General features: G+C 36.6%; 1 protein-coding gene across 1 annotated transcript in view; it reads right to left on the bottom strand.

The window, feature by feature from the left end:
• Nucleotides 1-27,592, bottom strand: part of LOC139720997 (ABC transporter G family member 23-like) — a 105,479-nt gene that overhangs the window by 30,836 nt on the left and 47,051 nt on the right. Inside the window, exons 12-17 of the mRNA XM_071632328.1 lie at nucleotides 21,421-21,517; nucleotides 19,218-19,383; nucleotides 17,688-17,791; nucleotides 12,014-12,084; nucleotides 3,000-3,049; nucleotides 1,665-1,730 (exon numbers count right to left, since the gene is read on the bottom strand). Of these exons, the coding sequence (XP_071488429.1) occupies nucleotides 1,665-1,730; nucleotides 3,000-3,049; nucleotides 12,014-12,084; nucleotides 17,688-17,791; nucleotides 19,218-19,383; nucleotides 21,421-21,517 (554 nt within the window). The remainder of the gene's footprint in view (nucleotides 1-1,664; nucleotides 1,731-2,999; nucleotides 3,050-12,013; nucleotides 12,085-17,687; nucleotides 17,792-19,217; nucleotides 19,384-21,420; nucleotides 21,518-27,592) is intronic.

Below are 27,592 nucleotides of genomic sequence, written 5' to 3'. Positions count from 1 at the left end.
CCCAACACAAACCCATAAATTTTTAACGTATTAAAATAAAAGAGGAAACGGAGCTTAGCTGGCAATCTGTGCTTATAATTCAGATGTCAAACTAAGTTAATATAATCAGCAACAAAAGAAGCAGGACCATACGTCGAGATTGTTAGATCCCTCCTGTTGGAATGGTCACTTTCGGTGTTGTGTTTGTTAAAACGGTACCCCGGTTTTACTTCCCGGGGTGCTATATTTTTATTTCGAGTATGGGAAAGTCACTAGTGTGTGTAAAGTGTACGGCAGTCTACCTAAGACAAATTGTGTTCGCATACTTCTTAACTATAATGACCACGGATATCACCATGGCCTCGCTTTGGCACGATGTGTTAGAGCTTGGACTGATAATCAGAAGGCCCGTGGTTCGACTCCCATTCGGGGTCTTGCTCAACATCTTGTTTTCATTTTTGCTCTTAATTTCTAAAGTATATTATGTTTGTAACGGTTTATTCCGTCAGGCTTAAGGCTAGAGAGAGTAAAAAAAGTCAAAGACTTGATAGTTATTCTCTATCCAAGTCGCCAAGACAAATAAATGCCTTTCCCATACTGGGAAAAAAAAAATATCGCGCCCGGGGACTATTGCTACTTGGTCTTCTATCGGATGGTTTACTTCCCAGTTCGTCTAACACCACTACAGCGAAACTCAATTTCGTCTAATGCCTATTTGGTCTAATCCTCACTTGGTCTAATGCCTAGTTTGGCTAAATATCATTTCGTCTAATGGCCAGATGGTCTAAGTCTTGCTTCTGCTAACATCATTTGGTCTACTGTCAGCTCTTCTATATTCCATTTAGTCAATATTTATCATTTGGTCTATGGACATTTCGGCTAATTATTGCGTGGTCCACTGCTCGCTTGGTCTGTATTTCACCAAGTCCAATAGGCAGTTAGTCTACTTCCATTTTGTCTAATATCCGGTTAGTCCACCAGCCATTTCGTCCAATTAGCATTTCGTGTAATAACCATTTAGTCCAATTTTCATTTGGTCTAATTTCCAATACGGTCACTCTCGTTTCGTCTACAGACAAAATGCAAATGTCACAAAAACGAACCTTGGGAATAACGAATCCTATTCTTTATTTTTAACAAACTTTATTTCATTCACTGAGAGCAGAACCCTTTAAATAACAAACCTTATCTTATTTTTGAATCGACAAACCTGAGGCATAATAAATACTGTAACTATCAAAGGCACAAACACGCTTGTAGGCCTTTTTTTTCTTGCGTCTTCTTACTCTTATAGCTAAAGGTCAATGAAATGCTTAAAAAGCGGGTATTCATATTACATGTCTTTCGGGGACTAAAAATAATAATAATTTGGATAGAGAGAGAACAAATGGGCTAAGAATTCCATCATGATCTGGCTACAGTCTAATCGACAGTGGAGCATTTTGTACCTTTGTCATGTTGATGGAAACTGAAATATGTGACCTGCTGCAGGTTTATTTTATCCAAATGAATGATTTCCACACAGCAGCGCAACACGTTGAAAATGAGTCATAAACCAAGAAGGTATATGCAAGGCTAGCTCGCCTTGTACCACGTTGCTTAAACAATATCGTACACTAAGTCGACTTGTCCCTATTTGTGTACTCCATCAATCATGTCAAGGGTATAGAGATATAAACACTTACATCTACTGGTACTTCTGCAACCGCTGGGTTGATCCCGTTGTCAATAAGGAGAGAAGAAACAAATTTCTGCAAAGAGGTAGACAAGTAGTTGAATGTGAAGAATACTTGCATTTGTAACAAAAAGTGAAATAAGCTACTCTTTCTTGAATGCTCCTGTTTTGAATGTGACTTATATATCTTTAAGACAGTTGTCTTCATAACGTGACATATTTGCATGCATTGTGCATTGCAGATCTTATTACTCACTTACAAGATAACATTATAGAGGAAATCCAGTCCAAATATAAGTTAGTCTGATAAAAGAGAGTAAAATTTTACGAGTTCAACGGTAAAAATTTGATTGAAATCACATAAAAATAAGGAAGTTATGAAATTTTGAAGTTTTGATAATTTCCCCTAAACAGTTCTTGTACAGTGGGTATGAATATGCAAATGAGTGAGCTGACCATGTCATACCCTCACAATTTTCCATTGATTGTGTCCAAAAAATGACGAAATTTCAATGTTTTTATCCTTGAAGTCTGAACCAAGACATTATTCCTGGTTGAATAACTTTAGAATAGCAAATCAGTCAGATATACATGTATGTGGATTTGAGCCTGGGGCATAATTGCGTTTGATGGAAAAACTGGAAATTTCAAAATTTTATGTACGAACTATATGGCAAGTTGTGAGGGAATGACATGCTCACTTTGTCATTTGCATATTCATATTGACTGTTCAAGAACTGTTTCCCACAAAAATAGCGATACTTCAAAATGTCGTAACTTCCTTATTTTTCGTCAGATTTCGATCACATTAATACCTATGAACTTGTGATATTTTACTCTTTCTTATCAGCCTAACTTATATTTTGACCGGATTTCCCCTTTAAGTGACAGCTACAATCACATATTATCATATTTGATCTGACAGGTATATAACATGTGGCATTGTAAAATATATTAGATTATTATTACTCCATACATTATTCGTATCCACATTGACAATGTTCTCCTCAGTGTATATATTATGTACGATTGGAATTGCAGTAGCTCCTGAGCTGAGGTTACAACTGTGAGCTGTTTGATGTGTTCCATTGACATGAGACAACTTTTATCTGAGAGAACATCTGACCAATCAGGTGATTGGCCATGGAAGCACATGTCAAAACGAATGAAAAAAAATACGGTAGTAATCAATCTAATGTAATATTCAAATTTAAGAAACATTCTAAATAAAAAAATGACAAAGCTGCTTGTGAAAACGACGAAACACACTGGCTGACGCATGCTTATTTGAAGTTTGAAATTTGAATAGAAATGCATTCATATCGTATATCGATGTTAGACTCACCTCGTAAGCTTCCAAAATTGCTTGCTGTAGTGATAACGCGATCTGTTGATCTGAGTTTGGAGTAGAATGCAAACGGTAAGTTAAATAATCATACCCTCCGTAATACTCCAGAGCTCAGCATGATTCCAAAGATATGAAGGATGTACTGCTTATAAAACTGGTACTAGTATCAACTACCACTTTTTAAGTTTGTCCATGTTCTTCTTTCCCCTTTCCTCTTCCTCAGGTTTGAATTGCCAGTTCCTTCCTCTTCCCTTCTATCTTGTTTTTTGTTTGTTTGTTTGTTTGTTTGTTTAATTTTTGGTTATCTGCCCGTGCATATTCCTGGTGCCAGTATCATGATCAAAATTACATTCAAAGTTACATTCTATCCTTGCAAAGGAAGTGGTCGCGAGCCATACTATCCTCATTCGCTTACGTGGAATCCAGAGTATATCCACATGATATTAGTTGCAGTTAATTATGACGAGAATTTCCAGGAGCCACTAACATAGACATGAGGAGACCAGAATCTCATCTTTGTCTACCCATGCTCCGTGCACTTTCTGTCCCAAAGAAAGGTCGCTGTTACGGGATAAGCTGAGGACGTACAGTACATATCATATTCATCACTTATGAGATACCTGCCAAATCAGACAAGACTTTGAAGCGCAAGCTTAAACATAAAACAGAATGCTTATTGGAATCTGCCATGCTTTGTGAATTATTTTCCTTATTCAGTGCTTATTTGATTCCTGCTAAGTCAGGCTTGTCCCGAGCACAAGTTCAAGAGGACAAAAACTGCAAAGCTATTATTCTTTGGGAACAAAGGAGGAAACCACTGATGAGTATTCCTCTCTCACTGTCTTGTTTTGAGGTGCATGACTATGTAGTGTTTCTGGTTACCTTTAAACCAAATCATCATTACGTCATGAAAATCACTGTAAAGTCGCAAATTTCACATCTAATATGAAATTGGATTAAATTCAGTTATGATGTCATGATAAAAGTTCGGTGCATTAACATCATAGTGAATTCTTTCTCCTAAAGGTCTCGCTTACTCAACACATTAATGCACTGTGACTGTGTATGTGTGTGTGTGTGTGCGTGCGTGTGTGTGTCCGTCTTTGCTTATGCACAAAAGGCATATTATGCAATGCATCTTATTTGATGCATTCAATTAATTTTCTCACTTTATGTATCTGCGCAAGTCGAATTTTGCACTCTCGCAAATAGCGCCTCCTCGTCATCAAACCGTGAATATAAAAATCACTCAAAAACATGATACCGAATGATTTGGGAAAAAATCACTCTGAAAACATGTACGAAAACATTTCGTTCATGTTTCTCTCTCGAAAGTGTAAACTTTTTTATGTAACGCTGTAGATTATGCCATATTTTGAAAAAAATTTGTGGTTCCAATGGTCATTGCAGACTCATGCTTAACTGTGAACTGGTTTATGCACAGCAAGACACACAGAAAAAAATTAAAAGAATGTAATCTCAAATCAGTAAAGCATGCAGTAAAAGCTTTTTCGTCCGAAAGATTTAACATTAGTGCCAAACCCGGAGAACACAGTTATGCATTAATGTGCTGACGATTTTAGATTATCTCTATATTTCAAGATTGAGATACTTGCATACTTTTTCCACTACTTAGGCATCAATAACAAGGATATTTTCAGAAAACTTAAAGGAAATGCTCCGTACAATATCACCAACCTTTCTTCGATAATTATGTTTCAGACAGTTTTAATTCATCGCCGCAAGAATTAGATTATGATTTTGACATAGAAAACCAAAGTAAAGTCCATCTTCTGAATATCTTACTCAAAACTAGTTAAATAATGTTGTCAGAAGTAGGATAATACTACTTTTTCTCTTATACATTTTGATGTTAGGAGCATTAATAAACATTTTGCAGAATTGAGGTTATTTTAAAATAGTGCCATTATGCAAAATATTTCGGCAGTAGGTCTAACCGAAACCTGGTTTTTCCATGATTCAAGTCTTCCATTTGTTCTCAACGGATATGATGTTGTGGTTAACAACAGGCAAAATAGGGTAGGTGGGGGTGTTACCATTTACGTTTCACAAACTTATGATTCTGTAGTTCGCAATGATCTCATGACTGATTCCACTGAATCTCTTTTTACTGAAATACAGTTCCTGGCAGCAAAAGTGTTATAGGTGTAGTATATAGGCCTCCAAGCGCGAATATCAAATCATTCTTAGATTATCTTTCGGATTTGGTTAAAAACCTACTTCTTCTTATTATTATTTTTTGTTTAAATCAAAATCAATTATGTAGATGAAATAGTAACGGCATTTTTTCAATGTCTGGCTGTGTAATGACATGTTAACAGTGAATTATTTCTTCTTTTCCTCATTTCTTCTTTTTTCGTTTTCTTTTCTTTTTGATAAAGCAATCTGAGTATTGATGGGCTGGTACCCTCACTGATTTCATTATTTAGTGTTGAGTAGTGTTGCCATGTTGGCAGGATATTTTTTATCTCTCTTTTTTTTTTTCGTTTTTGTAAAAGCAATTTCAGAATTGATCGGGCTGGTACCCTTATAGATTGATCATTTCTTGTGATTTACCACATGTGACCACTGTAATATTTGTTTTTTTTATATTATGTCTTTATATCATTGTTTGTACAGAGCACCGAAATAATCTGTTTTTATAACTATGATTGTAAAACATATGCAATTCAGCCTTTGGCTGCCAGACATGATTTTTAATAAAACCTGTTCAATCTTGTTCAACAAATAATTGTTTCATAATGAGTGATTTCAACATAGATTTATCAAAATATAATAATATGTCATTAGATTTTTTGGAACTATTTTTATCTCCTTCTATCTTACCCCTAATATCTAAACTATAGTTAATGAATCCGCTTCTCTTATTGATTATATATATTTTTTGTAATATTCTTCCTTCTCCCGATTCCGTCATATTACTGTCAGACATTACAAATCATTTCCCCATTTCGACTAGTTTCTCTTTAAATGATACAGTAACAACAGGCAAAATAGAGTAGGGGGTGTAATAATAAGTACAGCCGTTTATCAAAACGAAGAATTACACAAGAAAATATAGTCAGGCTAAGGTGCTAGTTGAGACACTACAGACTGGTCCTGTATTTTTCAGACAATTGATGTTAACTTGTCCTTTAAATATTTTATAAAGATTTTTATTCAACATGTGGACACCCATCTTCCAAAACGTAGAAAAAAATCAGGTAACTACAAAAAAAAAAACACCTACGCTCCCGTTGATTTCCAAATCGCTCTTGGGTTCAATAAACATAAAGAATGATTTATATTATCAATTCAAAATGAAACATACTGAGCAATCAAAACTGAAATACTCTGACGAAATGCATACGTATGGAAAAGGAAAATCATACTAATCATTTACAATTTTACAGGCATGATATGCAAAATGCATGGAAGTATCAAAGCAAGCGATGAATATATCAAATGTTAAATCATATATTACTAAAATTAGATCTGATAATGAAATTTATGAAAATTCTCATGAAATTTGCAATATCTTAAATCATCATATTTTCCCGAATTTTTAAGTTCACAAATTCTAGTACAATGTTTCTTAGTGCAACAGACAATCAGGAGATAATTAATATTGTTTCTGATTTTAGTTCCAAAAAAGCGCTGGACATGATAACATCAGTAACCTTCTTTTAAAGGGTGCAATATTGTCAATTTTAGATCCTTTAGGTCATATATTCAATTTATCCCTTTTTAATGGCATCGTCCCCGTAAGTATGAAAACAGCAAAAGTTATCACTTTGTTTTAAAAAGGTGACAAATTAGATATGAATAATTACCGACCAATTTCTTCGTTGGGTACATTGTCCAAAATTCTTAAAATAGTTGCTTATAAATCCAGTACTATATATTTTCAAATTTCCAGTTATGAATTAGGGAAAACATAGCACTACACATGTATTGAGTTTTATAGAAAAAGTGGCATATGCTATCGACAAATCTTCTTATCATATATATTTGTTACTGGGCTTCTCCAAGGCCTTCGACACCATTAATCATGATATTTTACTTAATAAATTGCATTATTACGGAGTGCGTGGGAAGGCCTTGGATTGGTTCAGGAGCTACCTCATGAACAGGAAGCAATACCTCTAAATGATTGAAATTCACAAATATTAAACATCAAATGTGGGGTTCCACAGGGAAGTTTATTGTTTATATAAATGATTTTTGTAGATCATCAGAGGTTCTCTCTTTTATTCTCTTTGCGGATGACTCAAATTTATTTTTTTTTTCGCACAATGATCCTATTACCCTTGAAAATACAATAAACTCAGAATTAAAAAATGTCGCCTAGTAGATAGAAGCAAATAAATCATCTCTCAATCTTCACAAACAAAATATATGCTTTTAGCAACTCTACTGAGGCACTACCCGTTTATAAATATATATATGTATATATATATATATATATGTATTTTTTTTTAATGGTACTTCATTGGAAAATGTTTCCCATGTTAAATTTCTTGAAATAGTCGATAATAAGCTTTCATGAAAATATCGTATTGATAGTATATGGAAAACTATTTCACGCAACATTGGTATGAGTAATAAGCTTAAATTTTTGTTTTCCTTTATCGTCCCTGCTTACATTATATTCATCCCTGATATCGCCATATTTAAATATTGGTATTCTCGCGTGGGGAAATACACATCAAACACTCTTAGATATATTACTTCTGTTACAAAAAAAAAATCACTCCGTATCATGTCATACTGCATTTTCGTCTCATACTGTTCCGTAATTTTTTGAATACAAATTATTGAAAATTAAAGATTTGTCTTTGTTTAATCTAGGACAATTTATGTATAATCATAATAAAAGAATCTTCCTAATATATTTGAAACAATGTTTCGAAGAAATCAATCCATTCACAATTATCCAACAAGGCCATCTACGATGGGCCAAAATATTGAAACTCACTTCATAACAATACAAAAACAGTTCAAACTTTGAACTCTTTCAAGAACAAATTAATACTGTTTCTATAGAAATCTTATAACATACAACATAATTAGGTTCGTTTTATCATCTCATTTAAGTTATTATTTCTTTAAACATTAAACTATTCTCTCCTTCTTTTATGTCCGCTCTTCTGCATTCTTATCGGTATAATTGTGTACATAAGTCTTTGCCATAAATTCAATCCAGGTTGTATTTTATCATTACTCTTACATCATGGAATCCAGTCTGCTTGCGTCCATGATAGCACGTGCTGTAGTGTTTTTTTTTTTCCATTTTTCCCCCTTCCCAATTTTATTTCATGTCAGTTGACAGTGGTTCGTTTGATTTTGTTTTATATCGGTTTGTAGCTGCGTTAATTCATCATTCGCTGTCTTATGTATTTTCTTACCGTCCTATATTGTACAAGCTTTGCTTTTTAGTGGGACCCTCCATTTCCACTTCCATCCTTAATTAACTTGTACTATATGCATATGGATACGTACCATATGCATACGTATACATTTAAAAAATACATATTTCTTCATTTGTTACTCATTTTCACATGTATTTTGTTAATTTACATTTGTTTTTTTCTTTTAAATTACAAATACTGTATGTTCATCTCTCAATCTTCACAAACAAAATATATGCTTTTAGCAACTCTACTGAGGCACTACCCGTTTATAAGTATATATATGTATTTTTTTTTAATGGTACTTCATTGGAAAATGTTTCCCATGTTAAATTTCTTGGAATAGTCGATAATAAGCTTTCATGAAAATGTCGTATTGATAGTATATGGAAAACTATTTCACGCAACATTGGTATGAGTAATAAGCTTAAATTTTTGTTTTCCTTTATCGTCCCTGCTCACATTATATTCATCCCTGATATCGCCATATTTAGATATTGGTATTCTCGCGTGGGGAAATACACATCAAACACTCTTAGATATATTACTTCTGTTACAAAAAAAAAATCACTCCGTATCATGTCATACTGCATTTTCGTCTCATACTGTTCCGTAATTTTTTGAATACAAATTATTGAAAATTAAAGATTTGTCTTTGTTTAATCTAGGACAATTTATGTATAATCATAAAAGAATCTTCCTAATATATTTGAAACAATGTTTCGAAGAAATCAATCCATTCACAATTATCCAACAAGGCCATCTACGATGGGCCAAAATATTGAAACTCACTTCATAACAATACAAAAACAGTTCAAACTTTGAACTCTTTCAAGAACAAATTAATACTGTTTCTATAGAAATCTTATAACATACAACATAATTAGGTTCGTTTTATCATCTCATTTAAGTTATTATTTCTTTAAACATTAAACAATTATGCATGAATTATTTTTTTTCTTATTAGAGAAAAAGAATCCGTTAAACACAAGTCCTCCTCCTGTTATTGTACCGTATATACCATTGTGTCTATTCTCTCCTTCTTTTATGTCCGCTCTTCTGCATTCTTATCGGTATAATTGTGTACATAAGTCTTTGCCATAAATTCAACCCAGGTTGTATTTTATCATTACTCTTACATCATGGAATCCAGTCTGCTTGCGTCCATGATAGCACGTGCTGTAGTGTTTTTTTTTTTTCCTTTTTTCCCCCTTCCCAATTTTATTTCATGTCAGTTGACAGTGGTTCGTTTGATTTTGTTTTATATCGGTTTGTAGCTGCGTTAATTCATCATTCGCTGTCTTATGTATTTTCTTACCGTCCTATATTGTACAAGCTTTGCTTTTTAGTGGGACCCTCCATTTCCACTTCCATCCTTAATTAACTTGTACTATATGCATATGGATACGTACCATATGCATACGTATACATTTAAAAAATACATATTTCTTCATTTGTTACTCATTTTCACATGTATTTTGTTAATTCACATTTGTTTTTTTCTTTTAAATTACAAATACTGTATGTTCTGCTTATGCATTGAATATAGTTTCTGTTTATTTGATGGAAATGAAATAAATTTGAATCTTGAATCTTGAAAACAACAACTTTTATACAGGGTTTGCAAAGACATTCCCCTCCTTGATGAGCTTCATGCAAGCTGTCTGCCTGCCAGAAACAACCTTTGTTACAAAGATATGCGTTAAATTTTAATATGCAGATGGAGGTTTAGTTCTCTAAAATTAATATAAATGTATATACCGGGTGTCCCCCCCCCCCCCAAAAAAAAAAAAAAAAAAAAAAAAAAAAGCGGAACGGTGGATTTTCGGTACCTTGCGTTCTAAAAGCGATACAATGTATATCTTTTGACATCATTAGAGCATCTTCCGCAAAAGACAATGCTACCACAATCATTAAATTAAAAGATACAGCCTTCACATTGGGCGCGGGGCAGGAAAAACAGTGTGTGTGTGTGTGTGAGTGTCTGTGTGTGTGCGCGCGCGCCCAATGTAAAAGCTGTACTGAGTATCATTTGTTGACATGGATCAATGAGCTTACACACAATTTACGGTATGGAACGCATGTCGCACCCAAATCATTATCTCATACGTCGCAAAAATCCAGTGAAAATTGAAAATGACTGCATTTACAGAAATTAGCGTAGAATACAAAGTACTGAACCAAATGCAATGATTGTGGTATCATTGTCTTCTGCGGGAAATGCTCTTTCTAATGATGTCAAAAAGTATATCACTTTTAGAACGCAAGGTACTGAAAATCCCCCGTTCCGCTCTTTTTATGCCTCCGCCACGAAGTGGTGCCGGAGGCATTATGTTTTCGGGTTGTCCGTCCGTCCGTCCGTCCGTCCGTCCGTCCGTCCGTCCTTCCGTCCGTCCGTCCGTCCGTCCTTCCGTCCGTCCGTAATGAATTTTGTGGACAGGGTAACTACCAAAACCTTTTGAGGTATCCTAATGAAACTTGGCATGTATGTGTATTAGGGGGTGAAGTTGTGCCTATCAACTTTTGGGTGCACATGCTCAAGGTCAAAGGTCAAAAGGTCAAGGTCAAATGATTAAAATTTCACTATTTCCCCCATATCTATGCAATGCCTAAAGATATTTTCTTGAAACTTAGTGTATACATGTATTACCCAATTAAGATTCTCTGGTGAAAGCTTGGGGTCATGAGGTCAAAAGGTCAAAGGTCAAAAGGTCAAGTAAAGTGTTAAAATTTTACTTTTTTCTCTGTATCTTGGAAATTGTTCAAGGTATCTTCATGAAACATAGTATATATGCATGTACTGACTGGCAGTGGTTATCTAGGGAATTCAGGGTTCATTGGGTCAAATGTCAGGGGTCAAAGGTCAAGGCAATACTTCAAAATTTTACTATTTTCCTTATATTTATGCAATGCCAGCAGGATTATTTTGTTTAACTTGATGTATGCATGTATAACCCAATAGAAATTATCTGGGAATTTTTTTTTTGCCAAGAAGGTCAAAGGTCAAAAGGTCAAAGTGAAAGTGCTGAACTTACTTCTTTCTCCATATCTCGGAAGTGGCTCAAGTTATCTTGAAACTTAGTACATATTTATGTATGTTCTGCCTGACAGTGATTCTCTTATAAATCAAAGGCCAGATGAAAATGATAACAATTTACTGTTCAATACAGAAATTGCACTTTTTCTCCATACCTTGAAAATTACTCGGTGCATAAACTTATGAAAGGGTCAAAGTCAAGTTAAAGTTCTTAAATCCCCAAATACATGCTCTCCTCCAATTCATCCAATTAAACATACACGTGTAGGTCAAGGAAGGTAAGCATTCAATACATTTGTCACAAACATGTCATTTTGATATTTTGCCAATTTTGTGAAAATGTAATCACACATTGTCCACATGTACTATAGACCCATTAGGAGAATCATGCATTATGGCGGAGGCATACCAGTCGCCATAGCGACATTTCTAGTTTTTTTTGACACCCGGTATAAACTAAATCTGGAAACATATTCCTGATTTCAATTTTAGATTACTTTTTGACCTTGTATATGTGGTCATATATACGGTATACTATTACATGTAATATCTCGCCCACTTACTTGTCGCGTCAAGGCCAACTTTGATGGTGCTGCCCTCTAGTGTTGTATTATCCACCAAGCCAAAAAACAACCTGTTAAGATAAAACAATCAAATGCAGTGCGGTGTTTGATTTGATTTGATTTGATTTATTCATTCTCCGTATGGCAACATTTACATTTTTTTTTTTCAACATAATCAAAGATAATGATATACAAATATGAAACTCATTATAGCTAGTTTCAACAATTTTGATTACAAATGCATTTCAGACAACATTACAATACATGTGTTACGAATTACCATACAGAACGGTCGCCAATAATAAGCTATAAGCTTGACCCTTTGGCAACCGATAATACAATACGTTAATGCAATAAAAGAAGGGGGTCCAACATGATGCTCGCGGGTTAGGGGGATAATAGGAGAGACAGAACGAGCAGGAAAAAGAGGGTGATAGAAACCTTCCGATACCAGGCTTGCCAGATCAAACTCACAGTAAATACGTACAGGTGTACATATGATTATAGATTGCAGTGATGTATTCACATTTCACGCACACATAGACATGATACAGTGTTGCTATTGTCAAATAAAAGTTACATTGAATTAAGAATACAAGAGCAATAAAAACAACTACGAAGTATACACAGTTCAGCGTCCTACCAGGGCGTATAGAAGAGGGTAACTTGCCCGACATAACAACAATGACAGATATCAGAGACAAAGACCATGGGAGGAGTGCGGAATGGGCACAGGCAGGTGCATCCCGTATGTGCAGAGTCTCAAGAACAAACTATAAAAGCCAGGGATAAAGAATAAATAGGGTAGGGTTTCTGCAAAGAACATCACTGATCGTGGTGGTACTGTGTGATCAACATGTTCTTAACTGCTTTTTTGAAGGAATATATGGACTTGATGCTACGTAATTCAGGAGGTAATTTATTCCAAATATCTGGGCCAGTGTGTCTTACGGATTTATGGGCTAAGAGTGTTTTGTGGTTACATAAGTGCACGTCTGTTGCTTGCCTTGTTGGATACGAATGAACTTCTGCATTTAAATGGAACATATTTTCAAATGAACGCGGTAATGAATTAGTATTAAAACGGAACATGAAGAGCGCGTTTTGCAATATATGAATATCTTTTACCTTTAAAGTCTTAAGAGAGAAAAAAAGAGGATCTGTGTGATCATAATAACCAGCATTTGCACATATACGAATAGCTTTCTTTTGCAATTTTAATATGGTATCATTGGTATACATCGAATTTGCCCATATGATGTTACAATAAGAAATGTACGGTAAAACCAGTGTGTTATAAAGCATGATTAAGATATCTAGAGGCAAATAATGTTTCAGTTTGCATAATATTCCAACATTTCGAGCAATGGGAGATGTAATATATTTCACATGGTCTTTCCAGCTCAGATTTTCATTAATTATAATCCCAAGGAACTTAGTAGATGATTTCTTCTCAAGAAAAATACCATTTATTTATTTATTTATTTATTTATTTCTAATCTTTTGTCAGGGTAGTCCATTCACCAATAAATAGTGGTCTTCCATGGAGCCCTGAATAATATTGATGAACATATGTACATTAAATAGCAAAACGTATATACAGAAGATGACATAATACAGTGTAGATACATACCAGCATACTGTACATTGCAAAGTAACATAAAAAGTACATGCCACAGCAAGAGTTCACCAGAATGCCGAAATAACAATTAAAAACGCTATTATACAGGAATGATAAAGCCCAGAATGAATTTCGTGTGTTACTTACAAATAGCAACTTTGCTTAAACAATCTCTTAAATGAATATATGGAAGAAGCTGATCTAATTGAATGATCTAGCCTGTTCCATTCAAGTACAGAGGATACGATTGGGCTGCACTTGTGACAATCAGAGCGAAATCTTGGCACACATAGATTTCCACTGTCTATTAGCCTTGTATGATGTTCATGTACATCACTAGGCTTAACTTAACCATCTATTTTCAAATGACATTCAAAATCACTATCAATATTTTTCCTCGGATGTTTGAAATGAATATAATTCGTTTTATGTAAATTCAAAGATAGAGCATTACTTTTAAACCACCGAGACAATTTGGATAATTCAACATTTAATGATCTAATAAGACACCGAAAATCTGAGTTAGAGAAAAAATACATTTGTATCATCAGCAAAAATTATATATTGTAATATATTCGAAGCATTAGGTAAATCATTAATATACAATGAAAATAACAATGGCCCTAATATTGACCCCTGCGGTACGCCACGTTCAATCAACACTGTTTCAGAATTACAGGAATCAAAACATGTATATTGCTTTCTATCGTATAAATAACTTGCGAACAGCTTGAGAGCAGTTCCCCTTATACCGTAGTAATGTAACTTTGACAATAAAATAAAACGGTCAAGAGTATCAAATGCTTTGCTCAAGTCCATGAAAACACCTAAAACATGCTTTTGGTCAGCTAAAGCATTTGATACTCTATCATATAATTGAGCTAGCGCCAAGTCAGTTGAATGTGATTTCCTGAATCCATATTGATCAGGATGCAGAATATTGTGTTTGGTCAGGAAATTTTCTAATCTATTGTATATAATTCTTTCCAATATTTTAGAAATACTAGGTAACAAAGAGATGGGTCGGTAATTACTAATACATGAAGTATCATCTTTTTTGTACACAGGAATAACTTTTGCGATCTTGAGCGGGGTGGGGAATATTCCAGATAATAAGCAGAGATTGAAGATATGAAAGAGGGGCGTAATAATCGAATCAATGACGTGCTTCAACAAAACAGTGCTAATTTCGTCATGACCAGCAGAATGTGATGATTTCAAAGACAGTGTTATATCTATAATTTCTTTTTTATCAGTAGGTTTAAAAAATATTGAATAATTACATGGATTATAAAGATAACTATCAAAGTTTGTTCCGTGGCTATCAATATTTTTGACCTGGTTAGAACCAACTTCAGCAAAAAAAAGTATTGAAGGCATCAGCTGCACTTTGTGAAGAATTTACTCGAACATCATTGATATGAAATATTTGTGAATTATTTGTCTGATTACTCTTCCCCAATATTTGCTTTACAATTTTCCATGTGGAAGACAGTTTCCCTTGTGCATTCTTAAATTGATTCATAGAATATAATTTACGTGACGTTCGTATTATCATGGTCAGTTTATTTCTATACTGTTTGTAATTACGTATATTTTCATCAGAGTCTTCATATAATTGTAACTTATACAATTCATTTCTCTTTGTTATTGATTGTAAGATTCCTCGTGTAATCCATTGGTGTCTCGATTTTTTACCTGTATTCTTTTTATTTTGCAGTGGAATATATCTATCAAAATGAAAATAAAATTTAGTCCAAAATACATTATATGCTTCATCAACGTTATCATAAGCAAGGATGTCATCCCAGTTTTCAGATAATAAAGAACGCATTTGCAACAAACAGTGCGACGCCTCCTCGACGGTCTGTTCTATCAGAGCGGATCATGGAGTAACCATCAATATCATATATTGGTGGTGATTTTTCAGTCAACCAGGTTTCGCTTATACCAATAAATGAGAAATCGAAGTTAAGGGACGATAGCAAAGTATGTACACTGTCATAATTTTTGGGTAGACTGCGAGCATTGAAATGTAGAAAGCTTAAATCTGATTCAGTTTGACAGTGTAAAGTATCTATACGGGTATTAAATTTTTTGGGCAAATAATATTTACAATCAACTAGATTCACATCATTTTCTTCTTCAAAATTCATTCACAAATATATTGGTATATGCTTTCAAACAGCAATTGTAACATGGCATGGCATAATATACGTACAGCTGAGCGATTGGCAAGGCAAGTGACATAGTGGAAGGAGAGGAAAGAGGAAGGACGAGCATCATGAGGAAACTTACAAACTACGTATACATTGTTGAAGTTGTACGCCACAAAACATCCTCTGCGCATGAATTATGCTGGCTTGTGGTAGGTCTATGCACAGTAGATAAGGTGAAACCAATTTGACATTAATAATTTGTGTTGCGTGCCATTTCGCGTAGCGGATATTTTGTATTGCATACCCATTACACAATATGCATTTCTTTCTTTTAATTAATTAGTTAATTTATTCATTCATTCATCTATTAATGGATTAAAAGACAACTACCATGGCAGCCAAGACCAGCCGAATTGAGATAGTCTTCACAGTAAGAAACATAGCATTAATAATACCACATACAAATTGCTTATAAAAAAGAAAAAACAACAACTTACATTACAATACATATCTGAACCGCTCGTGTATGCTCGTGCATACACTCTGAATTGGTCGTGTATTCTGAATATCGTATTTCTACGATTACTTTTCCCACGTGGGTATGGGGAGATTTATCTACAGGTGTGTGACTTTTAAACGTACCCCGAAGATGACCTTCATTTCCGGGTGAAACTGCGTAGTACAGTATTACTGAACAGAAGCCGAGTTCACTTTTCGATCTAAAATCCAGCATTATAAATTCAACTTCAAATTGCTTGAACGCTGTTTTGAAACCTGTTTTGAATTGTGATTCATAACAAACTCCTACAAAAATAATAATGAACAAGCCCTGGAGTAACTATCCCATGAGGTTACAGATTTTGGGGGAGTTATGGGAAAACAACGGTGTCTTAGGGATGTGGCAGTCGATGTGGGTGAGCAGTACGAGCTGTCATACTGGCATCCTTTTTGGATTGTAAACACTAGAATCACTGTAGTCACATCATATCAAGGTAGAAATACAGTGTAGAAATATCTTGAATGGTGACTTGCACAAATTAATAAAAATTAAATTATGGTGATATGCGTTGACTATTACGTTATTTGGTGGATAGTCAACGCATTTCTCTCTCTGCGACATGCGTCGGTATGACATTATGCGTCTTTCTGTGTGGACGCAGCCGTAGCGACATGATCGCTGATTGGCTGGCTGCTCAATCGTGTCCAACATTGGGACCGGACGCTATTTTGGCTGAGAACCTCTCTTTTTCCCCAAGACGGGAAGTTTTTTGGATTTGAGTATGCACAGAAGGAAATTTCGCAACGCGGTACGCTCAACTAGCGGTATCATCGTGCTTGCAAAAGTTACCTGTTATCGCTTGTAACAAGCCCTGTGTTGCTCTAAATCACACCCAGCTCAAAGTGAACCGTCGACGATCGGATAAATTACCAGAATGCGATCTAAATATTGTCAAATTAATGATATGGAGACGCTGTAGAGACAGCAAAAGATATCGAGAAAACTACATGACTCGTCGGTCGTATGCCAAAAGGGCCTTAAACCTCTTCCACTGTTATGCCAATATGCCCTTACCACTATAGACTTTGTACACTATTAGTGCCCATTTGGCATAACAGGGGAAGTTCTTTAAGGCCTTTTTGGTATAAGACCGACGACATTGTACTACTTATGAAGTGTGTTGGTGTAGTTAAAGAGGGGATGGAAGTGACGCCAATTACATAATCGTGTAGTTAAGGCCTACATGATTGTTCGTCATCTGTTAATAAGTGCTTACGGTGGAAATAATCCTGCAAGTAGGCAAACTGCCTAAACAGCACCGCCATAGTAATTCTGAAGCTAACTGGCTTATTTATAATAGTTGCAATTAGCGTAATAATCATAGCATCAACTCACCGTTGCTGCAAGTAATGACTGTAGTTGCTTGGAATTTCAATGATTCCCCAATACGCTCCTTCTCCAATGTTCTTGTAAGCTTCTTCCATAGTGTCAACATGTTTCTGACAATTGAAGAAAATTGTATTAAAACTCAACCATTGTCTGTCTTGAGAGGTACAAAGATTATTATTAACATGGAGCAATGTTATAGTGAATTAACTATTCCGAAGGCGACTTTAAGTATACACACATTATTATCTACTTACACTCAGCAAAAAAGAGGAAAAGACAGAGAAACTAAACACTTTTTCCAGTGTATATTTTTCATAGAAGATTTTTATAACAAATGCTGTGTCTTATACCATATTAAAGTTTATTCAATCGGCTATCAACAACATCCAACCCAGTACAGCAGCTAAACCCAACACACATCCAAAGTATGCAGCCTGGCGCCAACCTAGAACACGTGTCCTTCTCAGGACAGGCATGGAAAGATGTTACACGGGTTGGCGTTACTGTACTGAACCTGAATGTGGAATGCATTACCAAAGAGCTTACACTTACTACACACCCATAAACGTACAATCATCCTTCTTCAAGAAACCCACATGGGTAATAACTCCCGACTGAAAAATCCTCTGTTACACCTTGATCGCTTACAAGGAGTGTGACATCCATAGAACAGCCACTTTCAACAGGGACTCGGCTACCTCCCCTCCAGACTCTGTTGTGGAATTGGTGGCTACTAAATTCGAGATGTGTCCATTATCAACGTATACCAGCTCCCTAAAGTCAGGCTCCTCGTAGATACTATCCCTGCTTTCGACTCAACCGGTATCTTCGTCGGTGCCTTCAACTGTCGTAGCAACAAGACAGCTTTCACTGCGGTTATAGTCTGGAAGGTGGAAAACCCCCTCAAACTCCGACCTTGCATTCGCACTACTCAATGGTAGTAACTATTGAGTGAGTACCATTGAGTAGTTTGCGATGGGCCGAAGAGCTCACGGCACTATCCTGAATCCTTGAACCATTTGTGCACAATCGTTTGTTTTCCTTTAACTAGCTAAATGGTGGATGAGGATCACAACACGGTGTATGCTATCACGGCATTACATTCCCCACGGTAACGATTTCAAAGCACTCGTAAGACGAGTTTGCTTTTCTGTCCTGAACCTACAATTGACCCCTAAAATATTCCTTCTACCCATGCACTGTATGGGTCTGGAACCACCTTCCATACAGTGCCGTCACTGCACCTATACCGTTGATACCTTCCAGTGGGCTGCCCTACCAAGTATCAGAAGGCTGCAGCCTCCTGTAGGGTCCAAACTGCTGTAAGCCCGACAACTTGATTTTACTTGCATGCATTTGACATTTTACTGTGGCAATAGTGACAGCACTTTTAAGCACCGTTAGCCAGTGTCGCCATCGCACAATCCATCCCAGTTTAGCTTTCTACAAACTGCTGCAGGGATTATCCATTCAAGGTTCAAGGAAGAATCATGTAAAAACAAACTGACGTACAACTACTCGACTGATACCTAATACCTGAATGATAGTTTCATTGTCGAGTTGATCCAGGAAGCATTTGCTGTACTGAGGTGGGTCTTCCAGGTTGACGATTCCAACCGCAAGGTTTTTAGGAGGAGCGCCGATAGCAAGGAAGAAAAGACTGATCTCCAAGATTGGAACCAAAAAATAGAATGCTGCAAGTCTGAGGGGAAGGAGACATAAAGTATGAATAGCCCGATCGCATGAAGACTGATAGTGTCTTAACTACTTGTATTCAATGTTTGTCTTCTTAGTGACATTTGTTCGCCACAATCAATATTATACAATATAGCATATCCACTAGTGCATAGCTAACATTGGCAAATCAAAAGCAATAGCAAACTAGAAATGTCGCTATGGCGACTGATGCCTCCGCCATAATGCATGATTCTACCAATATGTGTATAGTACAATGTCTTCACAATGTGTGATGACAGTTTCACATAACCTGCAAAATACTGAAATGACAGATTTGTCAGAAATACATGTATCTTCAATGTTCACTTTCCTTGAACTGGGTTTGCTATAATTGTCTAAGAGTACAGGTACACATATTTGGGGAATTGAGGATTTTTACTTGACTTCTGACCGACCCTTTTATAAGTTTGTGCATTGAGTAATTCTCAAGATATGAAGAAAGTGTAATTTCAGTACAAAATAGTTTTTTTTTTTTGCATTTAAACCTTTGACCCTTAACCTTTGACTTTTGACCTTCTGGCTGGAAATTTCCTAGAGAATCTCCATTAGGAAATACACGTATATATTAAGTTTTAAAACTAATAATGCAAGCATTGCATATACTAGTATATAAGGGAAATAGTAAAATTTTGAGGAGTTGACCTTGACCTTTGACCCCCCGACTATCGACCCATGACCCCTAAGTTCCCTAGATAACCCCTGCCAGTCAGTACATGCGTATGTACCAAGTTTCATGAAAATACATTGAATCATTTGTGAGAAAAGTTAAATTGTGACATTCACCTAATCTTTGACCTTTTGGCCTTTGACCTTATGACATGAAACTCTCTCTGGAGAATCCTTATGTAGTAGTACATGTCTACACTAAGTTTCAAGAAAATACCTTCGGGCATTGCATAGATATGGGAAAATAGCAACATTTTTAGCATTTGACCTTGACCTTTTGACCTTTGACCTCTTGCCAATGTCACTAAAATCTACTCAACTAATTGCCCCATCATAAATCATCCTTGGACCAAATTTGGTGAAAGATGCTTCATACAATTTTGAGTTATCACATAAACAGATACATTTTAGGATTTGACCTTGATCTTTGACCTTTGATCTCTGTCCGATTGCACTAAAAAATAATCAAGTAATTGTCTTATCATACATCATCCTCGGACAAAGTTTGGTGAAATTTGCTCGATCCAGTCTTGAGTTATCACGTAAACAAATACAATTTCATGATTTGACCTTGACCTTTGACCTTTGGCCGATTTCACCCAAAATCTCATCAAGTAATTGCCCCATCATACCTTATACTTGGACCAAGTTTGGTAAAATTCCAGTCAATATTACTCAAGATATCGCGTAAACGAATGCGGACGGACGTACGTACGGACAGACGGACAACCCGAAAACATAATGCCTCTGGCACCACTTCGTGGCGGAGGCATAAAAATGATGCAATTAAGTCATACAATCAGCAATGCCTCTTCCTTCTAGCACTTGGCACAACTGTTCAGAAAGCAAGGGGAATGATATAACCTTCAACATATATTAGTAACAAAAAGAGGGAATGTGTACTTTTCATGAAAATGGACATTTTATGAGACTCTCTTCATACTTCTTTACGTTTTTACCGATACGTCACGTTAAGAATTGTAGTAGTCTTCTAATTCTGCTATGGCGGCACCAAAACTTTAAAAGTTCATAACTTTTCAATAGGTCGTCCGATTTTCCTCAAACTTTACTGTGTTTCATTATTGTTGCTGCATTTCCTAACTTATTATACATATTTAGGTTTCATTGTCCTTTTAGTATATTCTACTATTTGATAGCGTGAAATCAGCTGGCTGGTTCGACAGTACTTTATTAAAGGTGCATGTAACCCTTTTTTGCAAGTGAATTATGGCAATGTATCAAAGTCTCATAAAGCAACTCTTTATTCTTATCCAACAGTTCCTCAAAATATATTTATGGTAATGGTACACGAATCAAACAAAAATTTTTTTCATACCCAGGGTTGCGAACAAGTTTGATCCAGTCTTTGATGAAAAGAGCCCACATGCTCATGATGCTGGGTAGGAGATCTGTGCATTTCAGACGAGGCTTATCTGAGAGAAAGGGACGAAAACATAGATATTGGATTTCTATGTGTTTGTCTGCATCTCTAGATGCGGGAGGTGCTACAGATGGAGAGGCAACTCTACGTAGTCCATGCACACACATGTTAGGGTTCTAGAGCATTACAATAAGATGTTAACATTCCTATACGCTTTAAAGTCATACTCAGCACAGCTCTAGCTCTCAAAACCCTGTTTTAACAGACCTGTCGCGACAATGTCCGGAGAACAAAGTCCTCGTCTCGGGCAATAAAACCGCAAGAGAGAGTCAGGGTGGGATACCGTTTTAACAGACAAACACCAAAAACCTCGGTGTAGGTTTCCACGATTGTTCAAATTTAGGTAGGCAATCGTGTTCGTAAATACATGTAAAATATAGTTTACCATTAATCACTGATCTCAACTACATACACATCAGTGGTTTCAATCCATGCACGTGATCGACGCGCGGCGTGTCAATCATTCTCTGTATGCAATGTTGCGCATGCTGCGTGTTGAGTGTCAATGAAATGATATTTATTCATATATTCCACATATTCCACACATCTTGACATTTTTGCATATGATTCAAAATTTGGAGGGGACTACTATGAAGCAGTGCTTCTAACATATAGACCCCCACGGTATAAACAAATATATAGCTTAACAATTTCAAAGAAAGGGCAGTTTTATAACGGAAACGCCACATACATACGTTATCATAATAATGATGATAATCATATAATGATAATAATAATAATGTCTTATTTACCCAGGGTAGCCTCTTCAGTGTTGCCACTGCTCTAACACAGGGCCCTGCCATTATCATTACCCTAGCGTTGCCAGGTACCTATTTATACACCTGGGTTGAGAGGGACTTGGTGGGTAAAAACATCTTGTCCAAGGACTAAGCACAGGGCGGGATTCGAACTCGGGTCTTCCGATCGGGAGTCTTGAGTCTTATCCACTATGCCACAGCGCCCCCACATAACGTACAAGGACTCAACTTATGTGCCGTGCGTATGGATGGACATGTAAAGTTACATAGTACAGGTTTATGTAAGCAGTGCTTACCGTGTACATTTATAAAATTATGCTATTAGAATTATGAATGAAACAGGATATTATCATCCGAGTATACGTTTTGAAAACACTTCTAGACTAGAAATGTCGCTATGGCGACTGGTATGCCTTCACCACAATGCATGGTTCTCCCAATAGGTCTATAGTACCCTTGACAATGTGTGATGAGTTTCACATAATTGTCAAAATATTAGAATGACATATTTGCCACAAATGTGTTGAATGTTCACTTTTCTTGAACTAGGTTTAATTGGATGGATGACTATATTGTTTAAGAGAGCAGGTACTTGGAGATTGGATGGTTTTTACTTGACTTTGACCCTGTTTTTTAATTGAGTTATTTCCAAAGCAGGGAGAAAAAGTATAATTTCAGTATTGAATAGTAAACTTTTAGCATTTTAAACCTGTCCTTTGACCCTTGACCTTTGACCCTATGACCCTAAAATTCCCAAGAGAATCACTGTGAAGCAGAATATGCATAAATGTGTATTAAGTTTCATGAGTAAAGTTTTTCTTGAAGTGGAGCGATATTTCCAGGCGGCGTGGATTTGCGACACAATACGTGCTTTCGAATTGTATTTTAGTTCTTTGGTCCATTTGTAAAGTGACATGGTATGATATATCGCTCACCACGATCCCTGATTTTGGGAAAGGCTGAAGGCTAGCAAAAATATTATCAAAAGAGGTAGCGGAATGAATAGTACTTATCGTGAATTTAGCAATAAGAGGCAGAAACGAAGCTTATAATATGTTATCAAGGAAGTTATCAGAGTCACCATTACTGTTCAACAGTAGATTTATATTTTACCGCCGCGCCGTTGCATTCTGATAGAATAATAAACAGAGAGCGAACTGCTGCAGTGGGTGACCTTTTTTTCCTGTAAGATTTCAAGTTTTGGTAACGGCTTCTCTCTATTGTCATATGGATAAGACCTTCAGATATGCGCATAATTTATCGACGGCACGAGCTTGACTTCAAATGTGATAACTTTTATCTCCCTCTTTGACACCTCCCTGGCAAAATCTTACCGAAATACACTCAACTATCTTGACAGTTCAGCAAGAGTAATAATATATGCAAGAAAACATGACTGAGACTAAGTAAAAGACATAGAGGTTGGGCTTTGTTTGAGAACCGGATAGAATAAAACATTGTTTTTGTAGGTGATACTGTACAGAATGATTCTAAGTATGTCAGAACTTGAAAAAAAAAAGTTAAATGACATATTAGTAGTATATTGGGGTTTTTTTTTTCTAATTGAGCTAAATGTCGAATTACAATGACGGTTATGGCTTCTTGGCAACCTTTAGCAATTTTGAAAGCGAGCTTTCATCCACATCCCTGTAGATTTTTTTCAATCCAAGTGATCACACAGTTTCTTATTGCTGTGTGCTTGTCTTCCGATCGCTGAGCAGAAGATCGGTGATAAAGTGTAAAATCAATTCATGTTGAACGTGTGATTAATCATCTTCTTCCGCATGGACTCTACCGCTTTGCTGAACCAAATGTTCCATCAAAAGGCTAGCAATGTGGCATTACGTCACCCAGTGTTGTTTCCTGTGTTACGGGCGTGATCGGCTAAAGCTGAATGTGATTCTTCAGTCGATCATTGAGGGTTCTGCCTGTTTCACCGGCATTATAGTTGAGACAAGTGTTGAATTTCAGCAAAGAGGGAGAAGTTGATACCTCTTTATATTCGGACAGTGATGCGCTTCAGAGTAAATTTCAACACACTGACAAGGTGCTAACATCATGTGGATACCCAGCATTGATGAGACAAAGACCCCTAAAATGACGATCAAGAACCAAACATCCGCGTTGATTTTTCCCTTTCGTCAACAGTGTAGCCTCTTCTTCTGAAATGAACATTCCAAGACAAGGGTATTAAGAGTTCAAACATACTAAAGACCGGATAATATTATACATAAGGTTGCCTTCTCAGATTGTCCAAACTATTATGCTCGGGAAACAAGCAGAGCCCTAAATGATGGACTGTAGGAACACGAAAGAGCCCTTTGATTTAACAACTCATTACATTCGCTTTAGCCGGACACGTCCTTGACATAGGACACAACACATTGGATGGCATGATGTCACAATGCTAGTCTTTAAAGGAATTTTTGGTCAGGAATGGTGGAAGAGTGCATCTGGATAAAGAGAATTAACCCAACGCTCAACAAAAGTTTAGTGTACACTTTATCACCGATCTGCTATTCAGCAATCGGAAGGCAAGCACTCAGTAAAGGCCCCCTCACACCTGAGCGAATTGCCTGAAATATGACTTGCGATGGCTGGCGAAAGGCATTTTTGGAAAAATCGTTTTCAATGGTAATTAACAGCAAGTCATATTTACCCTTCGTGTTTGGGTTCGTAAACCTTCTGAACTAAGTTGCGATTATTCAAATTCGCACGGGATTTTGTGAACATATTTAAAATTTCCCGACGAATTGAAAAATCGTCTGTCATTTGCATCTCTTATTTTAGTCTGCAGTAATCGTTCGTTTATCGTTCGTGTGCTATTGTCACGCATAGTCCCTCATCGCGCTTTTGCCAGGGTGGACAGATCTCGAATGAACCCTAAACGAAGCAACACGATGACTAAATATGACTTGCGCATAGAAAGAAGATACTATGACAAACGTATTTTCGCTTGCCATCTTCTATGCGAAGGGAAACTAAGATTGACTTTTACTAAATTTGAAAGGCGATGCATACACGAAGGCAAGTCTAAGAGATACTATGACAAACTATGGATTGCGAAGTGATACGGATACGAGCGAATGACCTGACGAAAAAATTGGTGAATGCTGAGCTGCTCTCTGTGACCAGCCACTCACCACGCTACTCATATCTAAACATTCCACCTGAAAGTTTCAAAGTTTCTTCAGAAAAATGGAAGATGCAGCCCGCCTCAGAGTCCAGTATTTACTGGCAATGGCTCAGAATGATATTATACATCAGCAGCTGAACCTACACCAGTTCATCAGAGGCCGATTCAGATGGAGACGAGGTTTCAGACGACTTCGTATCTGGAGAAGGACGTGGCTGAACCCTGCCAGAAGAAGGGCTTTTGGAATCTACGACCAGCTGTTGGTTGAGCTCCGAAGAGAAGACCCTTCGACTTTCAAGAAATTTCTCTCCATGCCCCCTGAACTCTACGATGAAATCCTGGAGAGGGTCAGAGGAAGAATCAGGAGGCAGTACACCTAGTACAGGGAGCCGCTGGAAGAAGGTCTCAAGTTGGCAGCTACTCTCCGTCATCTTGTGTCTGGCACCAAGTACTCCGACATGCAGTATGGGTGGAGGGTGCCTGAAAACACCCTATCTGTAGTGGCCAGGGAAGTGTGTCAGGCCATATGTGACGAGTATGCAGATGAAGTCATGACAGCCCCTTCAACCCCTGATGGATGGAAACAGCTTGCTGGTGGATTCTACAAGCGGTGGAATTTTCCCCACTGTGTGGCAGCTATTGATGGCAAGCATGTGACCATCAGAAAGCCTCCTCTGTCCGGCTCGCTATGCTGCAACTTCAAGGACTTTTTAGTATAATCCTGTTGGCTATAGTGGACAGTGACTACAAATTTATCTGGTGCGATGTTGGTGGTAGGTATGATACAATAGGGGAAAGGGGGTAGGTCGAGTCAATTTAGGGGTACGTCAGACTTGTTATCACCTCACCTCCATTGTTACTGTTTCAATATTTTTTTTTTGCTAAAATGATAGCAATTGGGGCAATTCATCTCAGTTTTTGCTTGATACCCTTTTTCTTCTTATAATAATATTGGATATTTATTTCACACAAATGATCTTTTGTGTAGAAGCAAAAATCTGAAATTGATTGATTTGTTTCATTATAATGTTGGTATTTTTATGTATAAATTTTCAATTGATGAGCTTCCTGACATTTTTGCACATATGTTCATAAGAAATAACTCTCTTCATATCTACCCAACTCGTCATCGTGATTACTATCACCTTCCACGTACTCGCACAATTTTTGCGAGAAAAACATTAATGTTTACAGTGCCAAAAATACTGGAATCTTCCGGCTGATTTTACTGTTTATCTTTGTCGTCCTTTAAATGTAAATGTTGCGTGGATGATTTCTCTGGCCGCACTGAAATCTGGACGGACCTGGTCGCTTTTATACTCCCTGAGGAGCGCACACACACGTACGAGAACGCCTGATCTATTCTTTCGTCTTCGTTTCCAATGGCACGCCATATCAAACCATTGCTCATTGTTCGTTCGTCTTATCGGGTCATATCAACCCTTCGCTCGACTTCGGCCGCAATTTACTCAAATAAATGAACCGAAAAATCGTTATCCTTCGCATGTCATATCTATCCTTCGCTTACCGTTCGTTAATCATATTTGACTTTAGTTTATAATTGGATGATTTGAAGGCAAATTTATTTGAAATCGTCGAATTCGCGCGCATTTCGTGCGTTTTTCCCACTCGTCCCCCTTCGTCCCCCTACATTCGCTCAGGTGTGCGGGGGCTTTAAGGAGAAACGGTGTGATCACTTTGCTTGAGAAAGTCCACAGGAGTGAATGAAATGTCGCTCACAAAATTGCTTCTTCAGATGTATGATCATCCCAAACCGATGGAAACCGATGATGATTTTTTGTAAAATAAAAAGTTGCCATGCAAAATGGTCTTACCAGGACAGATAAGCATAATGATATTCAGGCATTTGATAAATTTAGAGCAGAGATTGAAACAGAAAACAGATATAGCCCTTTTGAAAATGATAAAATATTATCATTCTCTCTCAAAAAAAAATGTGAAGAAATGCAAAACTGAAATTCGGACAAATCAATAATTATATATATTTTTGGGAAGATAGCATGTGAAATGTCAAAGAATGTTAATTGGTATGATGACTGTTTTGGAAATGTATCAAAAATGTTATTTTACGATACTCGGTTAAAGTAAGTTTTGTGATTGATCCACATATTGCTATATGTGGATGTGATTTCCCAAACTTAAGTGTAGTAGG

The sequence above is a fragment of the Diadema antillarum genome, unplaced genomic scaffold (genome assembly GCF_040938485.1).
Source record: "Diadema antillarum isolate AM-2024a unplaced genomic scaffold, OU_Dant_1.0 scf00000136, whole genome shotgun sequence".
Classification (NCBI taxonomy): Eukaryota; Metazoa; Echinodermata; class Echinoidea; order Diadematoida; family Diadematidae; genus Diadema; species Diadema antillarum.
This window is presented reverse-complemented; position numbering and strand designations above follow the sequence as displayed.